The sequence below is a fragment of the Scyliorhinus canicula genome, chromosome 9 (genome assembly GCF_902713615.1).
Source record: "Scyliorhinus canicula chromosome 9, sScyCan1.1, whole genome shotgun sequence".
NCBI lineage: Eukaryota > Metazoa > Chordata > Chondrichthyes > Carcharhiniformes > Scyliorhinidae > Scyliorhinus > Scyliorhinus canicula.
In genome coordinates this window covers 128,375,514-128,395,951 of record NC_052154.1, presented here as the reverse complement: position 1 = coordinate 128,395,951, position 20,438 = coordinate 128,375,514, and the positions used below count along the sequence as shown (strand labels likewise).

The 20,438-nt window shown below is 45.2% G+C and overlaps 1 protein-coding gene across 1 annotated transcript in view; it reads right to left on the bottom strand.

The window, feature by feature from the left end:
- Nucleotides 1-20,438, bottom strand: part of LOC119971674 (anoctamin-9-like) — a 239,037-nt gene that overhangs the window by 42,595 nt on the left and 176,004 nt on the right. Inside the window, exons 15-17 of the mRNA XM_038807553.1 lie at nt 16,905-16,941; nt 8,153-8,264; nt 1,965-2,022 (exon numbers count right to left, since the gene is read on the bottom strand). Coding sequence (XP_038663481.1) covers nt 1,965-2,022; nt 8,153-8,264; nt 16,905-16,941 — 207 coding nt within the window. The remainder of the gene's footprint in view (nt 1-1,964; nt 2,023-8,152; nt 8,265-16,904; nt 16,942-20,438) is intronic.

Below are 20,438 nucleotides of genomic sequence, written 5' to 3'. Positions count from 1 at the left end.
GGATAGATATTATCTGTCTCTTTCCTAATCCCGAATTCGCCCATCCCGAAATGGCAAAGTTCATTGTGTCAACGAAGAGTAATCGGAAGGTGGCTGATGGAAATAACTATATCTACGATTTTCATTCGAGCAGTGCAAACCTAGGAAAAGAATACTGGAGATGTGAGAAAAGAAGGCTATGTTCAGTGCGGATTCACACGGTCACGGAAAACAATGAGCCTAAAATTATTTATTTCTCTAATGAGCACCTTCATCCAGCTGATGTCGATTCGTTAAATGCTAGAAAAGCAGTTGCAGAAATAAAGCATGAAGCAGTGGAAAACATAGCAGCAAGTTCGCGTAGCATACTAGCGGCCAAGTTTACACAGCTATCAGAAAATACCTGCTCTCAACTCCCAAGGCTGCCCGTCGTCTCAAGGACTATTCAAAGGTGCCGACAAAAAAATTCTGGATTTCCCGCTAATCCAGCGGCTAGACACGGTTTTGAAATACCTGACAAATATTGCAAGCTTGACAATGGCGAGCAGTTTCTGAGGTTCGATTCGGGCGTCGAGGATCAACAGCGCTTACTAGTATTCGCATCAGAAAGTGCTCTTCAGGATTTAGCATCATATCGTCATTGGGCATGTGATGGAACAGTCAAGATTGTGCCACAACAGTGGTTTCAACTGTTCTGCATTCATGTACAAGTTAAAGGTAGCAGTCTACCACGGGTCTTTGCATTACTGCCGAATAAAAGGAAGCAGACATACGAATTATTCTTTGACCAATTGAAAATTATGCAACCTGATGCAGATCCGATTGATATCATGGCAGATTTCGAAGCTGCAGTTCACAAGGCAATTAATTCATCATTCCTTAATGCATCTGTCGTGGCATGTTTGTTTCATTTGAGCCAATCTGTGTTTCGAAAAATTACCGATTTAGGCCTCAAAGAAAAATACAACACAGACTCTGAATTCTGTCTTAAAATTCGATGTTTTTCACCATTAGCTTTCCTCCCCGTTGAAGATGTCGAAGAGGCTTATGAAGATTTGATAGACGATGAAGAAATACCTGCTGAATTCATCGTTTACTTCGACTTGACTTACATAGGCATTGTGAGAGGACGTGGTGCCAGACGAAGGAGAGAAACACCTACGTTCCCGACAGCTGTATGGAATGTTAATCAGCGTGTTCTACAAGATCTACCGAGAACAAATAATGCCGCTGAGGGGTTTCATTTTGCGATAAAGCGTTCGGCGGGTGGAGCTCATTTGAATATCTGGAGGTTAATCAAAACTCTGAAGGAAGAGGATGGGTTAATAATAGGCAAAAAGGCTCAAATTCTTCGGGGGGATCAGGCGACTTCATGTACACGATATAAGAAAATAACTGAACACCTCAAAAGATTGGTCGTTGAATATGATCCTACAGCGAAAATTGATTTCTTGAGGAATGTTGCTCACAATTTACATCAATTTTAAGTAATTTCGGCAATTCATCAGTAGTAAACTTTTAGATCTTTTTAACTGCATTTTTAGATTTTTTAACTTTTTAACTGCATTTTTAAGCTTGCATTTTACTTGAATTTCATCAATTACTTGCATTTTAGCAATTAAATTCACTTGCTGTATTGTGCCTGCTTTCTATCAATTAAATGCTTTTATACGGAGTTGATTTGCAATTGGTTAATTGGACGAAGTGACGTTGGACCAAAAGACGGGCGGACAAATAGACGTTGGACCAAAAGACGTGGACGAAGTGTCGTTGGACGAAATGACGTCGGACGAAAAGACGCGACACGATTTCCTATTCCTGCATACTGGAATACCAGATCAAAATCAAGCAATACGAAGAAGAAAATCAATGATGGTATGTCTCTATCAAAGAGATTTAGATTTATAGGTTCCAGAGGATGTCATTGTTACTACATGGCATATGGTGTCTCACGTTTTTATGTAAATCAGCAAATTGCAACTCACCTCTTCCAGTCGCCACTGCCCTGCTATTCTCACATATTTTCTTGGGTGGCCATTAATCCTAGCAGAGAAACAAATCAGTTACTGCAGTGAAGGTTTAACATGTTGCATAATATTAATGCACACTCACTGCATAATGCATTTCAACAACAGTTCAGCATACTGCACAATGTACAGCTGTAGTGGAGTCTAAAAGGTATCCGAATGCTATTTCCCATCATATTAAAATAGAGAATACTGTGATACTCAGCATGTTTCCAGCACTCATGTAGAGAGAACAGAGTTCATGAGCACGATTCACCGGAAGAATTTGTAAGTTCATTTGTGGCAGGTGGGTGTATACCTGTAGATAATATTCCACGTATGCAACAGCGTGATCTCCCACCAGCATGTGGCATCAGATATAAGTCAGGGCAGATCCAGTCATCATCAGAAGGTTGTAAGGCATACATGAGGACAGTCATGCATAGTGGTAGTACCAGGAGGGTCTAAAGAAACTCCACGATAACTTGCTCTGTGTCAGATCATTATCTTACCACGTGTGCATTAATTAAATCCTGGTAAAAGATGCGATTGGGAGGATGCAGTCGGGGAAGGTGGCAGAGCCGGATGGGTTTCCAGTGGAATATTATAAAAAATTCAAGTATAAGCTGGCACCCCTGATGTTGGGGATGTTTGAGGAGGCGATAGGGAAGGGGGTGTTACCACAAACTTTGGGGCAGGCATTGATTTCCCTGTTGCTTAAAAGAGATAAGGATCCGACGGAGTGGGGTCGTATAGGCCATACCACTTTTACACGTGGACGCATAGGTATTGGTGAAGGTACTGGCAGGTAGGCTGGAGGAGTGCCTCTCGAAGGTCATAGGTGAAGATCAGACAAGGTTTGTGAGAGGGAGGCAGCTCTTTTCAAACATTAGGAAGGTATAGAACGTGGTTATGCCACCAACGGAGGTGAAGAAAACAGGTAGTTGTGGCATTGGATGCCGAGAAAGCGTTTGACCAGGCAGAATGGGGGTACTTGATGGCAGGTCTGGAGCGGTTTGGGATTGGTCCACGAACAGTGGACTGGGTAAAGCTACTGTTTAAGGAGCCGAAAGCGAGTGTCCACACAAATAATATCAGCTCGAGATGCTTTTCTCTCCACCGTGGGACTAGGCAGGATGCCCTATGTCCTTCCCTGGTGTTTGCACTCGTGATTGAGCCGTTGGCCATCACGTTGAGAAGTTCAGGGGTATGGAAAGGGGTAGTGCGGGGGGGATAGAGCATAGGGTGTCCTTATATGCTGATGGCTTGTTATACGTGTCGGAACCGAGTGTGTCAATAAGGGGAATATTGGAGCTGCTTCGGGTGTTTGGGTCTTTCTCGGGGTACAAATTAAATCTGGACAAGAGTAAGTATTTTGTGGTGTCTCGGCCAGGTTTGAGGGCAGGGGCTGGAGGGCTGCCATTCCGTAGGGCAGGGACTCACTTTAGATACCTGGGGGTGCAGGTTGCTCGGGATTGGGGGGGTTGGGGGGACTCTGTAGGTACAACATTTCTAGTTTGGTGGGGAGAGTGAAAGCTGATCTGGCAAGGTGGGATGGTCTCCCTCTGTCACTGGCGGATTGTGTATAGGCAGTTAAAGTGAACATGTTGCCGCATTTGATAGGCACAAGCAGCGGGAAGTGGGGGCTATGTGGGAAAATATACGGACAGCTACTGGACAGAGCCCGAACACCACTGGACGGGACCAGACAAAAATGGGAGGACAAACTGGGGACAGCAGCAAAACATACATACAGTTAGTCAAATGAAGGACAAAACAAACCACTCTGTAAAATAAAGCAAATTAGCACGGGCAAGAAAAATGTAATGTATATAAGTTACAACTTTATAAATATGAGAAAAGCCAATAAAAAGATTTTCAAAAAAAAAGAAGGGAGCGAGTCAGAAGACGGGAAATTAAGGGCAGCACGGTGGCCTAGTGGTTAGCACAACCGCCTCACGGCGCTGAGGTCCCAGGTTCGATCCCGGCTCTGGGTCACTGTCCGTGTGGAGTTTGCATGTTCTCCCCGTGTCTGCGTGGGTTTCGCCCCCACAACCCAAAAATGTGCAGAGTAGGTGGATTGGCCATGCTAAATTGCCCCTTAATTGGAAAAAATAATTGGCTAATCTAAATTTATAAAAAAAAAAGAAGACGGGAAATTATAGGCCGGTTAGCCTGACTTCGGTCATTAGTAAGATTTTAGAGTCCATTATTAAAGATGAGATTGCGGAGTACTTGGAAGTGCATGATAAAATAGGGCTGAGTCAGCATGGCTTCGTCAAGGGGAGGTCATGTCTGACAAATCTGTTCAAGTTTTTGGAGGAAGTAACAAGGAAGTTAGACAAGGGAAAAGCAGTGGACGTGATTTATTTAGATTTCCAGAAGGCCTTTGACAAGGTGCCGTATAGGAGACTGTTAAATAAGTTAAGAGCCCATGGTGTTCAGGGTAAGATCCTGGCATGGATAGAGGATTGGCTGACTGGCAGAAGGCAGATTGGGGATAAAGGGGTCTTTTTCAGGATGGCAGCCGGTGACTAGTGGTGTACCTCAGGTGTCGGTGTTGGGACCACAATATACATTAATAATCTGGAGGAAGGAACTGAAGGCACGGTTGCTATGTTTACAGATGATACAAAGATCTGCAGAGGGGCAGGTAGTATTGAGGAAGCAGGTGGGCTGCAGAAGGACTTGAACAGGCTAGGAGAGTGGGCAAAGAAATGGCAGATGGAATACAATGTAGAAAAGTGTGAGGTTATGCACTTTGGAAGGAGAAATGGAGGCATAGACTACTTTCTAAATGGGAAGATGCTTAGGAAATCAGAAGCACAAAGGGACTTGGGAGTCCTTGGTCACGATTCTCATAAGGTTAACCTGCAGGTTCAGTCGGCAGTTAGGAAGGCAAATGCAATGTTCGCATTCATGTCGAGAGGACTAGAATACAAGACCAGGGATGTACTTCTATGGCTATATAAGACTCTGGTCAGACCCCATTTGGATGATTGTGAGCATTTTTGGTCCCCCTATCTAAGGAAGGATGTGCTGGCCTTGGAAAGGATCCAGAGGAGGTTCACAAGAATGATCCCTGGAATGAAAAGCTTGTCGTATGAGGAACGGTTGAGGACTCTGGGTCTGCACTCGTTGGAGTTTAGAAAGATGAGGGGGGTCTTATTAAAACTTACAGGATACTGCGTGGCCTGGATAGAGTGGACGTGGAGAGAATGTTTCCACTTGTAGGAAAACCTAGAACCAGAGGGCACAATAGCAGATTAAAGGGACGATCCTTTAAAACTGAGATGAGAAATTTCCTCAGACAGAGGGTGGTGAATCTGTGGAACTCTTTGCCGCAGAAGCCTGTGGAGGCCAAATCACTGAGTGTCTATAAAACAGAGATAGATAGCTTTTTGATCAATAAGGGGATCTGAGGTTATGGGGAGAAGGCAAGAGAATGGGGATGAGAAAAATATCAGCCATGATTGAATGGCACAGCAGACTCGATAGGCCGAGTGGCCTAATTCTGCTCCTATGTCTTATGGTCTTATGGATAGACCCTGGGACCCTCTGCTGTACAGCCTCCTCCTGGTTTGTGTGTTTTAAATCTAAGGTGGCCTCCCCAACCTGAACTGCTCTGCCTGACAGCTGAACAGTACTCCAGGCAGTCCAGTGAGGTGACAAAGCATAAAAACTTTCCCTTTCCTAACAGCTGCAGTTTTAGGGTGCAGCTGTTTTAAGTGTCAGAGGCTTCCAAAAGACTTCCAATCCCCTGAAATCCTTTGAACTGCAAAACTTCCATTAAATTTCAGGAGAAATATCTTTTACCAGCCTGTGATTTATAGTTTAATGGGTCAGGAACAGCTGCTTGGTGGATTGTTTATTTATCTTTAACTTCATGCTTCAATGCATCTCAAGTATCTTGCTTGTTACCAACCACAAAGTTGATAAACATTTACTATGATTGACAGCTCCTCACCACATCAAAGGAGCTATATACTTTCTGCTCTGATAAAAGGTGAAGTGAAACCACTTCGCTCCTTTGAACTTTGTGGTTAGCACCAAATTATGCCAGAGGACATGCCCAGGCTAGTCACTGAACTCCAGGGGGCTATCTTAGCATGACTCTGTGCCCCCGGCTTGCTTAGCATGACTGGTTTTCGTTTTTAAAATCCAGTTGTGTTTTGCACCGGCGTGATGTCAGGGAGTGGGGGGGGGGAGAATTTGTGAGTGCACGTTATGGCATCAAACCCAGTAATTAGATTATAATTGATTAAACTGTGTGAAAATCAGGTTCACACCCACATTATAGGGGGTGGGGGGAGGGAATCTCAAACAGACCTCGTCAGCGCATATTTGTTTTTGGCCTTGCATGATATTTAGTGGCCACTATGGGATTTGCACCCATGGCTTACACAGCCTCTAGATCACACCCCACATCTCTAATCATATCCCTCATTTTGCCATTATTGTCAAGCCAGGAGAGCAATTCTTCGTTCAGTGAGGAATGTTGGGGGTTTGCTGGTAAGACCTGGGATACTAAAAATGAGTTGTTAACTTGGCGAATTTACAACACAGGAATACATGAATGCAAACAGTAGGAACATGTTATCGGCAAAGCAAAACCATAGTACAACCAATGGATCAGGTCACATTCAGTCATGAACAATGGTGGACAATTAGACAACTAACTGCAGGAGGCTCCACAAACAACCTCATCCTCAATGATGTAGAGCCCAGAATATCAGTGCAGAAAAACAAGATAAAGCATTTTAAACTATCTTCAGCTAGAGGTGCAAGTGGATGATCCATTTCAGCCTCATCCTGAGGTTACCATCAGCATGCGTGCCAGTCTTCAGTTAGCTTGATTCACACTATGTGATAATAAGGCAGTCTCATGGCCCAGAGGGTAGTATCCCTGCCTCTGAGCCAGAAGCTTGGGGTTTGAGTCCCACCCCGTGGCGTTGATGGCTATGGAATAGGCATCCACAATGCAGTGAAATAGATTCAGTATTAATCTACAAATCCTTGCAACACAACCAAATGGCAGGTAGTAAGAGTAGGAGAGATTCCTGGTCAGCCTTGGAATGCAAAAAATGTTGAGCCTCTATCATCATTATCCGTAACTTCAGATTACAACATGCATGTTGTAGTAACTTAGACTCATGAGTCAACTGTAACATACCACCAGAACATAACAAGAAATGGCCGCAACCCTAGCCAAGCTGTTCCAGAGTAACACAGATATCTGGGGCTGGGTTCTCCACCGGCGAGATGCTCCGTTTTACCGTCAGCCCGGGGGTTGCCTGATGGCATGGGGCTGTCCTCCCAATGGGGAACTCCATTGACCAGCCAGCGAAATGGAGCATCCCACCGGAGTGCTGAACCAGAAATCTGGCGCAGCAGGACAGAGAATCTAGCCCCTGATATATTTTGGACATTATTCAGGTTTGCGCTGTCTTCATGAAGCAAGACAAATCCAATCTGGCCCACCAGTTTACTCTCAATGATTAGCAAAGCTGATAGAAGGCGGCATCGACAACATTATCAAGTGGCACTTACTAAGAAATAACCTGCAGAGTTTAATCCTGCTCAGTTTAAGTTCTGCCAAGGCTGCTCGGCTCCATACCCATCAAAGCCTTGATTCAAAATAAGCAAATTAACTGAATTCCAGAAGTGAGGTGTAACTCCCCTAGATATCAAGGCCAACATTTGACCAAGGGTGGCATCAAGGAACTTCCCCACCACCACCCCCACCCAAATGTAATTTTATGCATGCCGAACAGATGTGCATAAGTTGTGCAGAGAGCAATCATGATCAAATCAGCATTGCATCCTGATATTGATATCATGATCTTGCTGTTCTGTATCATCAACGTAATTCGTCCCAAAAGAGTGTGTGTTCACTGTGGTCAGTATTTGGACAATAAACAGCTCTCTTAGTACTCAGTGAGTGCAGCCAATCCCAATTTTGCATTGGCCACATTCAGGAGAGGAAAAGAGAAACAATATTGTTAAAAAACGTACCCTCACCAGTGTATTTTCATTGAACAGTGTAAAACTTGACAGATTCCCGGGAGAATACTTGTGACTGTGAAATTGGAGAAATGGTTTGCATGAACTTTAAACAAATACACTTTGCCAGGATGCAAATTTGTCCACAGCTGCACTATACTCACTTTCCCAGAAAAAATGCAATATAAATGATGGATGAGAACATTGTGAAGAACTGGAATGTGAACATTTTTATGCTGAAGTTGTTTTCTCGAGCCAGTGCGGTGCGTGGTCTTTCTGCAAAATACCAGAACATGATTAAATCACAGCAGATAGTATACCTCATGATTCAACTAATTCTCCAAAGTTCAATCTGAAAACAGATCATAAACAGAGAAATAACACATTGTACTGTACTTCGATAGTCACACATGTCTATCCAACTTGTACGAATCACATTCATGCTTGTGGAGCATCTGAAGTTGACAGTATTTCAATACACGTTAGTTTACTTGGGGGTAATTTTGCGTCTAAGTCCACAGTCAGCAACAACCTCATTTTAATAGATTTACATACATTTTAATCTCATTACCGAGCCCCTCTCCACCACACGATTCCCCGTCAATAAATATTCAAACACAGTGACATGAGGTCACGTCAATGTTACTCCACTTTGAAGGGATGGGGGTAGGCAGGTCTTGCATTGTAGGGGGAGGGTGGCCCTCCAATTGACTTAAGGGGCACTCCCTTAAAGAGTTATCCCCTTAGCCCATCACGTTACGGCCACACTTGTCAGGATCAGTAGTAATTCTCGGGAACGTGATTCCGAGCCCAGGGGACCGTAGAATCACGTGGGCCCAGACAATATGATGCCTGGCCCGGTAAGTGTATACAAATGGGGGTCTTAATAACCATTTGCATCCTCCTGCTGACATAGTGCACGGACCTCGATCCCGACGCCAGTGGGGAGCCAATCCCGTTTTTCCCCAAAGCTGGATTCTCCACCTCATCAGTAACTCCAAGACTGCGTATTTTCTCCTAAGGCCCTATAACTCAAATCCTTATACATTCCTTTGTCACCTCCAGACTCCAGCAAGGATATTTCCTCACTTATTTATCCAACGCCATAAACTGTAAGATGTCCAAATCCTCACCATACTTACCCTGTCCAGTAGGAAAACTTGCTAATTCTTCCTCACTGTCTTCATTGACTTATGTTTGCATACATATATCTTCTTCTTTTTGATAAGGATCACATTCAAACTTTAACCTTTTTTTAGTCTTTTGGATGTTGATCAATAATCTGTGGTTTTCAAATATTTCTGGTTTTTAACACTTTAATGTAGCCTATAGTCAGTTGTGAGAGGCAAATGCTTAATGCAATCCTATGATAGTCCCCTGTTTATATTTTAATGAAAAGTTACCAATTTGAAATTAATAGGTTGATGCATTCATTAATAAATATGGTATAAAAGGGACCTCCATTACATAAGACCATAAGACCATAAGACATAGGAGTGGAAGTAAGGCCATTCGGCCCATCGAGTCCACTCCGCCATTCAATCATGGCTGATGGGCATTTCAACTCCACCTACCAGCATTCTCCCCGTAGCCCTTAATTCCTCGCGACATCAAGAATTTATCTATCTCTGCCTTGAAGCCATTTAGCGTCCCGGCCTCCACTGCACTCCGCGGCAATGAATTCCACAGGCCCACCACTCTCTGGCTGAAGAAATGTCTCCGCATTTCTGTTCTGAATTTACCCCCTCTAATTCTAAGGCTGTGCCCACGGGTCCTCGTCTCCTCGCCTAACGGAAACAGTTTCTTTGCGTCCACCCTTTCTAAGCCATGTATTATCTTGTAAGTTTCTATTAGATCTCCCCTTAACCTTCTAAACTCCAATGAATACAATCCCAGGATCCTCAGCCGTTCATCATATGTTAGACCCGCCATTCCAGGGATCATCCGTGTGAATCTCCGCTGGACACGCTCCAGTGCCAGTATGTCCTTCCTGAGATGTGGGGCCCAAAACTGGACACAGTACTCCAAATGGGGCCTAACCAGAGCCTTATAAAGGCTCAGTAGCACATCGCTGCTTTTATATTCCAACCCTCTTGAGATAAATGACAACATTGCATTCGCTTTCTTAATCACAGATTCAACCTGCATGTTTACCTTTAGGGAATCCTCGACTAGCACTCCCAGATCCCTTTGTACTTTGGCATTATGAATTTTCTCACTGTTTAGAAAGTAGTCTATGCTTGGATTCTTTTTTCCAAAGTGCATGACCTCACATTTTCTCACGTTGAATTGCATCAGCCATTTCCTGCACCACTCTCCCAAACTGTCTAGATCCTTCTGCAGCCTCCCCACTTCCTCAGCACTACCTGCCTGACCACCTAACTTTGTATCATCGGCAAACTTCGCTAGAATGCCCCCAGTCCCTTCATCCAGATCATTAATATATATGGTGAACAGCTGCGGCCCCAACACTGAACACTGAACACTAAACAGACTGAAAAGAGTTTGTTTTCAAAGTGTTGCATACTCACACATTATTTACTTTACTATTTAGCTATATTGTAGGCAATGAGGAGCTCCGAAAGGTAAGTTAAAAGTAGTCTTTTTCCCACTCATGGTTAGGAAATACAGCAACTAAGCAAAACTCCAAATCCCAGCTGGAACCATCCTGAAATGCCAGCTCCCTCTTCGGCTGGCTTTTGCAGGAGAGCTCATGTTCCACGAACCTCACAGGGCGATCAATCAGCTTAGATAGATAGATAGAATAGATAGAACAGTACAGCACAGAACAGGCCCTTCGGCCCTCGATGTTGTGCCGAGCAATGATCACCCTACTTAAACCCACGTAACCCGTATACCCGTAACCCAACAATCCCCCCATTAACCTTACACTACGGGCAATTTAGCATGGCCAATCCACCTAACCCGCACATCTTTGGACTGTGGGAGGAAACCGGAGCACCCGGAGGAAACCCACGCACACACGGGGAGGACGTGCAGACTCCACACAGACAGTGACCCAGCCGGGAATCGAACCTGGGACCCTGGAGCTGTGAAGCATTGATGCTAACCACCATGCTACCGTGAGGCCCCCAGCTTGTTCAGTAGATATCATGGGGGTTATAACAATCTAAATACTATTTCTCTCTATTTTGTTTCCAATTTAAAAAAATTAATTGGATGTGGGCATTGCTGGTTGTGCTGGCATGTATTGCCCACCCTAATTTCTCTTGAGATGCGTGGCTTGGCTATTTCGGCATTTGTGGATCAGATGGATTTTTGCAACAATCAACAATGATTTCATGGTCATTATGAAACTTTGACTTTAGATTTTTATTGAATTCATTCTCCGTGGTCAGATTCAAACCCAGGTCCCCAGAGCATTAACCTGGGTCTCTGAGTCCGCGTCCAGTGAAAACACCTCTACACCACCTCCCGGATGACAGGAATGCATAAATAGAGCAAGTTAATGCTTTCACATGACAGAACAACTTTCTTATTTTAAGGGACTGCAAAGAATCTAGAATAAAATCAGACATAAAATTAAAAACCCTGCAATGACCCAGAAAATCCCTTTGAGGAAAAGTTTCAAATATGTAATAATCTTAATTGTCACAAGTAGGCTTACATTAACTCTGCAATGAAGTTACTGTGAAAAGCCCCGAGTTGCCACATTCCGGCGCCTGTTCGGGTACACAGAGGGAGAATTCAGAATGTCCAAATTACCTAACAGCACGTCTTTCGGGACTTGTGGGAGGAAACCGGAGCACCCGGAGGAAACCAACAGAGACACGGGGAGAACGTGCAGACTCCGCACAGACAGTGACCCAAGCCGGGAATCGAACCTGGGACCCTGGAGCTGTAAAGCAACAATGCTAACCACAGTGCTACCGTGCCCATTAGCAGTTTATTTGTTATCCTTCAGAGACAAACACTAAATAGGTTACTATTGGTGACTGTGATTCTTACAAACTATCTCTGTTCAACTTTTATGCAACGACAGAGGTAGAAAGTAACATCTGATTGGTTGGTTCTGACAAGCAATCTGATTGGTTCTGACAGCTGATGGTCTTACCTTCCACTGAGTGAAAAAAACTGGGTTGTGATTGTATACTCCGCCGATAGCCTAGTTTATGGATGACATGCGGATGACACGGGCAGCACGGTAGCCTTGTGGATCGCATAATTGCTTCACAGCTCCAGGGTCCCAGGTTCAATTCCAGCTTGGGTCACTGTCTGTGTGGAGTCTGCACATCCTCCCTGTGTGTGCGTGGGTTTCCTCCGGGTGCTCCGGTTTCCTCCCACAGTCCAAAGATGTGCAGGTTAGGTGGATTGGCCATGATAAATTGCCCTTAGTGTCCAAAATTGCCCTTAGTGTTGAGTGGGGTTACTGGGTTGTGGGGATAAGGTAGAGGTGTTGACCTTGGGTAGGGTGCTCTTTCCAAGAGCCGGTGCAGACTCGATGGGCCGAATGGCCTCCTTCTGCACTGCAAATTCTATGATATCTATGATAAGGTCAAGGTCAAAGCACAAGGTCAAAATGGACACTACAGTTGTGAATAGACATAGAACATAGAACAGTACAGCACAGAACAGGCCCTTCAGCCCTCGATGTTGTGCCGCGCAATGATCACCCTACTCAAACACACGTATCCACCCTATACCCGTAACCCAACAACCCCCCCCCTTAACCTTACTTTTTTTAGGACACTACGGGCAATTTAGCATGGCCAATCCACCTAACCCGCACATCTTTGGACTGTGGGAGGAAACCGGAGCACCCTGAGGAAACCCACGCACACACGGGGAGGACGTGCGTACTCCGCACAGACAGTGACCCAGCCGGGAATCGAACCTGGGACCCTGGAGCTGTGAAGCATTTATGCTAACCACCATGCTACCGTGCTGCCCCCTAATAGTCTATTTCAGCCTGGGAGTCTGGCTGCAGGGGCAGATGGAGTCATTGCCAAGAGTGTGAAGTTTCTGACAGGGGTCAAAGATGTAGATCCTTACTTGAGTGTGTACAGAAGGGGCTGATGGGTAATGGAAAGATCACCAGGGGGCAGCACGGCCCTCCCCCTCACTTTGGCTGATGTGACTGTGAGGGGAACAGGAATGGAAATTTAGCTCAGGGCTGCTAGTGTGGTCAGGCCTAGTTGCAGAGCATAGAAAAGTTGTAACCTCATTTACTAGTGCAGTTCTTTAAGTAAGAGCTCACGCAGTTATTTAAATTGTGTTGCTCAATAAACCTACCATCAAACTTCTGGACGACTTCTAGCCTTTTTTCCAGAGCGTCTACAGTAACTGAGTTACCATCTCTACAGGTAACAAAACAAAAGATATCAATCTTCCTAAAACTGAGCAACAAGATGTGACCCATCCAAAATTTGTTGTTATCCAAGTAATCTGGCAGTACAAAGGCAACCAAAAAGATGAAATGGTATATGAGAGTTATCAGTGGGACAAATGAAAGGAACACCAGACCTACAGATCACATTTCTGGGAGCACCATGTAGTTAAGAAAGGGAGGGGGAGGGGTCGTCTAAGATAGATCCTTGGGAAGTCTAATAGTGATGGGATGAAAATCCATTGTTGAAATCCACTTCCCTTATTCAAATGGGAAACAAGGAACCATGTTAGGACAGGAGCCTAAGCACATTGTTAATTAAAGTGATCATTTACCTTTCTCTGGGCTGACATGAATTCTGGAAAATGGATAGATGTGATGATAAGCTAGTTTTGTCTTGGAAATGTAAAATCCTCTGCCAGGTGGGATCATTGTAGATATATGCTGTAAAAACATTTCAGTTCACATATTGCCATGATGCGCCTGATGTTGGACTCCCAGTGAAAGGTACTGAATTCTGTAGTTATATTTAAACGTACAACCATATTTATTTTAATATGCAATATTTTATTTTAAATATCTAACTATTCTTCCTAAATTATTTTGAAAGGCAGAGGGGCAGCAGATTCCAAAATCATAAGAAATTCATAAAATGAAGGGCACAATGCAATGGCCATGCTATGCTCTAAAAGCAGCATGGCCAATAAAAGCTGGGAGACCCCGTTTCCGGGATATACCCGGCTCAAAACACCTTGCGAGATCCAATGTGATCCTGCGAGACATTGTGATGTAAATCCCGCCCTTTTTGACAAATTTGCATATTAGAGCGAGACAGCTAGTTTCACTCTAATGTGCAATTCCCAAGGTACCTGAGGCCTTGGGCGAGCGCTGTTCAGTGCTGGCCTCCACAAATGGAGACCAGATGGAATGGAACTCACAGGGGGTTGGCCGTGGACCTTCCCATAGTGCGTTCCGGCTGGGGGTTGTGGGGGGTCGCTTCGGGAGCCTCGGAGATCAGGGCATGCTCTCGCTACACTGGGGAGTTCCGGCAAGTGGAACTACCCAGTGTACAAAATGGGGCTATGTGCGGCCTTGGCCATGCATTCCCAGCTGAGGTCCCATTTGGGTGGCGCGGTGACACAGTGGTTAGCACTGTTGCTTAACAGCTCCAGGGACACGGGTTCGATTCCCAGCTTGGATCACTGTCTGTGTGGTGTCTGCACGTTCTCCCCGTGTCTGAGTGGGTTTCCTCCAGGTGCTCCGGTTTCCTCCCACGAGTCCCGAATGCTGTTCTGTTAGGTGAATTGGACATTCTGAATTCTCCCTCGGTATATCCAAACAGGCGCCAGAGTGTGGCGACTAGGGGACTTTTACAGTAACTTCATTGCAGTGTTAATGTAAGCCTAATTGTGACACTAATAAACATTATTATTATGCAATGCGCGTCGCATTGTATAGCCATGTGTTTCCAGGCGCAGCTAGCCCAATTAGTTGAATCACGTCCAAAATGTCAAACATCAAGATTTCAATGATGTGGAGGTGCTGGCGTTGGACTGGGGTGAGCACAGTAAGAAGTCTTACAACACCAGGTTAAAGTCCAACAGGTTTGTTTCAAATCACTAGCTTTCGGAGCACTGCTCCTTCCTCAGGAGAGTGGAAAGGTAGGTTCCAGAAACATTCATATAGACAAAGTCAAAGATGCAAGGCGATACTTTGAATGCAAGCATTTGCAGGTAATTAAGTCCTTACATAGCCAGAGAGAGGGGTAACCCCAGGTTAAAGAGGTGTGAATTGTCTCAAGCCTGGACAGTTGGTAGGATTTCAAAAGCCCAGGCCAGATGGTGAGGGGTGAATGTAATGCAACATGAATCCCAGGTCCCGGTTGAGGCCTTACTCATGTGTGCGGAACTTGGCTATAAGTTTCTGCTCTGCGATTTTGTGTTATCGCGCGTCCTGAAGGCTGCCTTGGAGAACGTTCACCCGAAGATCAGTGGCTGAATGCCCTCGACTGCTGAAGTGTTCCCCGACTGGAAACATCGGGGAACACTTCAGCTGTCGAGGGCATTCAGCCTCTGATCTTCGAGTGAGTGTTCTCCAAGGCAGCCTTCAGGACGCGCGACATCGCAGAATTACAGAGCAGAAACATATTGTCAAGTTCCACACCCATGAGTACGGCCTCAACCGAGATCTTGGATTCATGTTGCATTACATTCACCCCACCCACCATCTGGTGTGGGCTTGCAAAATCCTACCAACTGTCCTGGCTTTAGACAATTCGCACCTCTTTAACCTGGCGTTACCCCTCTCTCTGACTCTGTAAAGACTTAATTACCTGCAAATGCTCGCATTCAAAGTATCGTCTTGCATCTTTGGCTTTGTCTATATAAATGTTTCTGGAACCTACCTCTCCATTCACCTGAAGAAGGAGCAGTGCTCCGAAAGCTAGTGAATTGAAACAAACCTGTTGGACTTTAACCTGGTGTTGTAAGACTTCTTACAGTGATCAGGATTTCTGCCAGGGAAAGACATATCTCAGACCCCTCCAGAAAACAATTCATAACATCATAAGAAATAGGACCAAGAGGATTTTTACTATTAATCACTCGTTATTAAGTCCTAAATCAGCCGCTACTTCAAAGTACAGTATGCCTTTGTTGTTTTGGTCAAGAAGAGATGGAATGCTGAGAATGCCTGCTGCTTAAATTACAATACACTCACATTCCATTGTACTTTCAATATCATTCCTATTCATGGGCGGCATTCTCCGACTCCCCGCCGGGTTCGAAAATCGCCCAGGGCCACGTCAATCCCGCCCCCGTCGTGTCCCGAATTCTCCGCCACCCGAGATTCAGCGGCGACGGGTATCGCGCCGGTCGGCGGGCCCCCCGCAGCGATTCTCCGGCCCGCGATGGGCCGAAGTCCCGCCGCTGACAAGCCTCTCCCGCCGGCGGGAATCAAAACACCTACCTGACCGGCGGGATTGGCGGTGCGGGCGGGCGCCAGGGTCCTAGGGGGGGCACGGGGCGATCTGACTCCGGAAGGTGCCCCCACGGTGGCCTGGCCCGTGATTGGGGCCCACCGATCGGCGGGTGGGCCTGTGCGTGGGGGCACTCTTTTTCTTCCGCCTTCGCTATGGTCTTCACCATGGCGGAGGCGGAAGAGACCCCCTCTCCTGCGCATGCGCCGGGATGACGTCAGCAGCCACTGACGCTCCGGCGCATGCACGGACTTACGCCAGCCGGCGAAGTCTGGCGTGGCGCCAAAGGCCGTTCACGCCAGCCGGCGGAGCGCCTCAATGTGAGGGCTTGGCCCCTAAAGTTGCGGAGACGTCCGCACCTTTGGGGCGGCGTGATGCCGAGTGGTTCACGCCACTCCAACACGCCGGGACCCCCCACCCCGCTGGGTTGGGGAGAATCCCGGCCCATGTCCTTAAGGGGAAAAAAATGAGGCTGAATTTGAGTTGTTTGTTAAGGGACTGTGTCAGATTTTGTCTTCATGTTAGTCAGCTCTTGCTAGGTATTACAAGTATGAACTTGAACAGAGTATTACAGCATCAAAAAATTACATACCTAAATCACACAACATCTTTGCAACTTTTCGATTAACCTGGAATACAAAAATGGCAACAAAGTTTTATTCACATCTCAGGTAAACACAGATGTTTCTGCTGTTTCACTATAGTATCAAGTCATACATTTTCAACCAGAGTTAACAGTTATTTCAGTTAAGTTGTGCACTTTCTATTTGTTGTAATGTGTGAGTTTGTCCAGTTATTTTCTCACTGTGATTTTTTTTTAATACTTTTTGTGTGAATGGAATCCTTATTTTTCAGGGATCAAATTGTACTGAGTATTTCCAGGTTAGACAAAGCACTGATGTGCCTCAACCTTAACTTAACAATGATTAGTCCTGACTCAAGAAAAAAATCCTAACAGCAGTCACAGAGTAAGAGACATTTAGCCTTTGTGTAAAAGTTCGAAGCGGTGACTGAACCATGGTTGAGGAGATAGCTTATCAGAAAACCCACTTCACCTGTGCCAACTCTCTGTAAGAGGCATCCACTTTCAATCTCTCACCTTAACATTTATTTCCCAAAATATTTATCCATTTTCTTTTTAATGTCTATTATTAACTTTCTGCAATTCTATAAAGTTAATAAAATACTTTAAAAGAAAATGGATACATTTTCGGGGATATAAAACTCATCACAGTTCTATGTTACAAGAACTCATGCATAAAAAAAATTCCTAACCCTTTCCTTTATTCTTTCAGTAATAACCTTCTATTAATACACTAGCCCATTGACCAGCAGAAATAAGTATCATTAAAATAACTTTGAACAGTTAGATTTTGACAGTAGTTAGGTAGACCACAACCACACCACCACTAATACCACCTATTTCCAACTCCATACCTCAGCTCATATGCTGTTAAAATCCTCATTATGCCTTTATTATCTCTAAATTTGACCATTCTTTTTTTTTTATTCATTCATAGGATGTGGGCGTCACAGGCTGTGCCAGCATTTATTGTCCATCCCTAATTTCCCTTGAGGGAATATTTAAGAATCATCCACAATCATTCCGACAATCGACAGTTGTTTCATAGTCATCATTCGACATTTTAATTCCAAATTTTAATTCAATTCAAATTTCACAATCTGTCATAGTGGGATTCGAACCTGGGACCCCAGATAATTACCCTGCGTCTCTGGAATATTAGTCCAGTATGCCAATGGTGGTGGTTACCTGCCTTCTTGAACCGCTGTAGTCTCGGAAGTGTAAGTACTGTTATGGGCCAGGGTTTAGAAAACTCCAAAGTATATCATGGAGTTCACCTGACCCATGATTTTTAATAGATTTTTGTTATGGAGAGCACAAGGGTCCACTCTCCAGGTGTTATGCAATAGAGACCTTAAGTATTTTAAAAACAAAACAATGTTTATTCTATGAACCCAGTTAACATTTTATAAACACACAGTAAACATCTCATCAACCACCAACACACATAACCCCACAGATGCAATACTCTATAGATAACCCTTAATACCTTTCCTAGCAACATCCATAAGTTAAACCCATTTTTAACAAAGACAGCAGGTTTAAATTCTCTACAGAAACAGGTATTACTTTGAAATCATCAACGAGCTGAAGACATTCTTTAGCTTGTAGAGCGAAAAGATTATTTTACACATCTATTTGCTTTGAATACAGCTCTCCAATTCTGAAAACAAAACCAGAAAACAGCCACAAAGTAGCTTTTAAGCTCAAAACAAACGTAAACAGACAGACAGCTCCACCCACACACTGACATCATAGCAGCTATTTGATAAACACCCATTTCGTAAAGGTACATCCACCTGACAGTACACACACAATGCTGTTAGGAAGGGAGTTCCAGGATTTTGACCCAGCGAAAGTGAAGGAACAGAGGTATACTTGTCAGTCAGGATGGTGAGTGGCCTGGAGCGGAACCTCTATGTGGTGATATTTTCACACATCTGCTGCCTTGTCTTTCTTGCTGCCCTTGTTAGCCATTGTGGATTTGGAAGATGCTACCTAAGGAGTCTGGGTGAGATCCTGCAGTGCATCTGTAGATGGTACATACTGCTGGCATTGTTTGTCAGTCATGGAGGCTGTGAAAGTTCATTGGAGGAGTACCAATCAAGCGGGCTGCTTTTTCCTGGATGGTGTTGAGCTTCTTCAGTGTTGTTGGAGCTGCACTCATCCAAGCAAGTGCACGTATTCCATCATACACCTGACTTATGCCTTGTAGATAGGGGTCAGGAGTTGAGATACTCGTCCAGGATTCCTAGCATCTGATGTGCTCTTCTAGCCACAGTTTTCATATGGCTAGTCCAGTTCAGTTTCTAATCAATAGTGACACCAGGATGTTCATAGTGGCGAATTCAGCAATGGTAATACCATTAATAGTCAAAGGACGATGGTTAGATTCTCTCTTGTTGGAGATGGTCATTTGTTTGATGCAAATGTTATCTGCCACTCATGGTCAACCTACCACATTCTAATCTTCATATATCTGAGGTTGTCCAAAATTCTTCTGCCCGTGTCCTAAGTCTTGTCCACCCATCACCATATGGTGGCTGACCTAACCTACCTCCTCGGTAGCAATGTCTATATTTTGATTCTCAACCTTGTTTTTAAATCCCTCTATGGCCTTCCTCCTCCCTTTCTCTGTAATTTCCAATACATACTAGGTCCTCCAATTCTGGTCCCTTGAGCATTCCGAATCACTGCACTATTGGCAGTCATGCCTTCAGCTGCCTCAGCCCTGCTTTCCCTCTATGGACCTCGCCTCCTCTCTTTCCTTAAAATGCTCCTTATAACCTATATTTCGTCATTCACACCAATATCTCCTTATGTGGATCAGTGCCAAATTTTGTTTGACAATCCTCCTGTGAATAACTTTGGAATGTTACACAACATTAAAATCACTTTATACAAACAAGCTGTTAATGGTGTTAGAGACGAGATAATGTTGGAAACAAGGGGCCCGATTCTCCGCCCCCCACGACGGGTCGGAGAATAGCGGGAGGGCCTTCCCGACATTTTTCCCGCCCTCCCGCTATTCTGCCCCCCCCCCCCCCGCCCAACTCCCGACACGAATCGCTGCCGCCGTTTTTTTACGGCCGGCAGCGATTCTCAGCTGCTAGATGGGCCGAAGTCCCAGCCCTTTACGCTGTTTTTACGAACGGCAAACACACCTGGTCTGGCCGTTCGTAAAAACGGCGGGAACAACTCGCTTTTTATAACCATGGCACCGATTGGCACGGCGGTACCACGGCCGTGCCAAGGGTGCCATGGGCCCGCGATCGGTGGGCACCGATCGCGGGCAGCGGGCCCGATGCCCGCGCACTATTTCTCCTTCCGCCGCCCCGCAGTATCCATTCGCGGGGCGGCTGAGGGGCATCCCGGCCCGCGCATGCGCGGGTTTCGCGCAAATACGCGATGACGTCATCCGCGCATGCGCGGGTTGGAGTCTTCCAATCCGCGCATGCGCGGCTGACGTCATATGACGCGTCAGCCGGCGCTAACTCCGGCAAGCGGGCTTAACGAAATTCGTTAAGCCCGTGATGCCGGAGC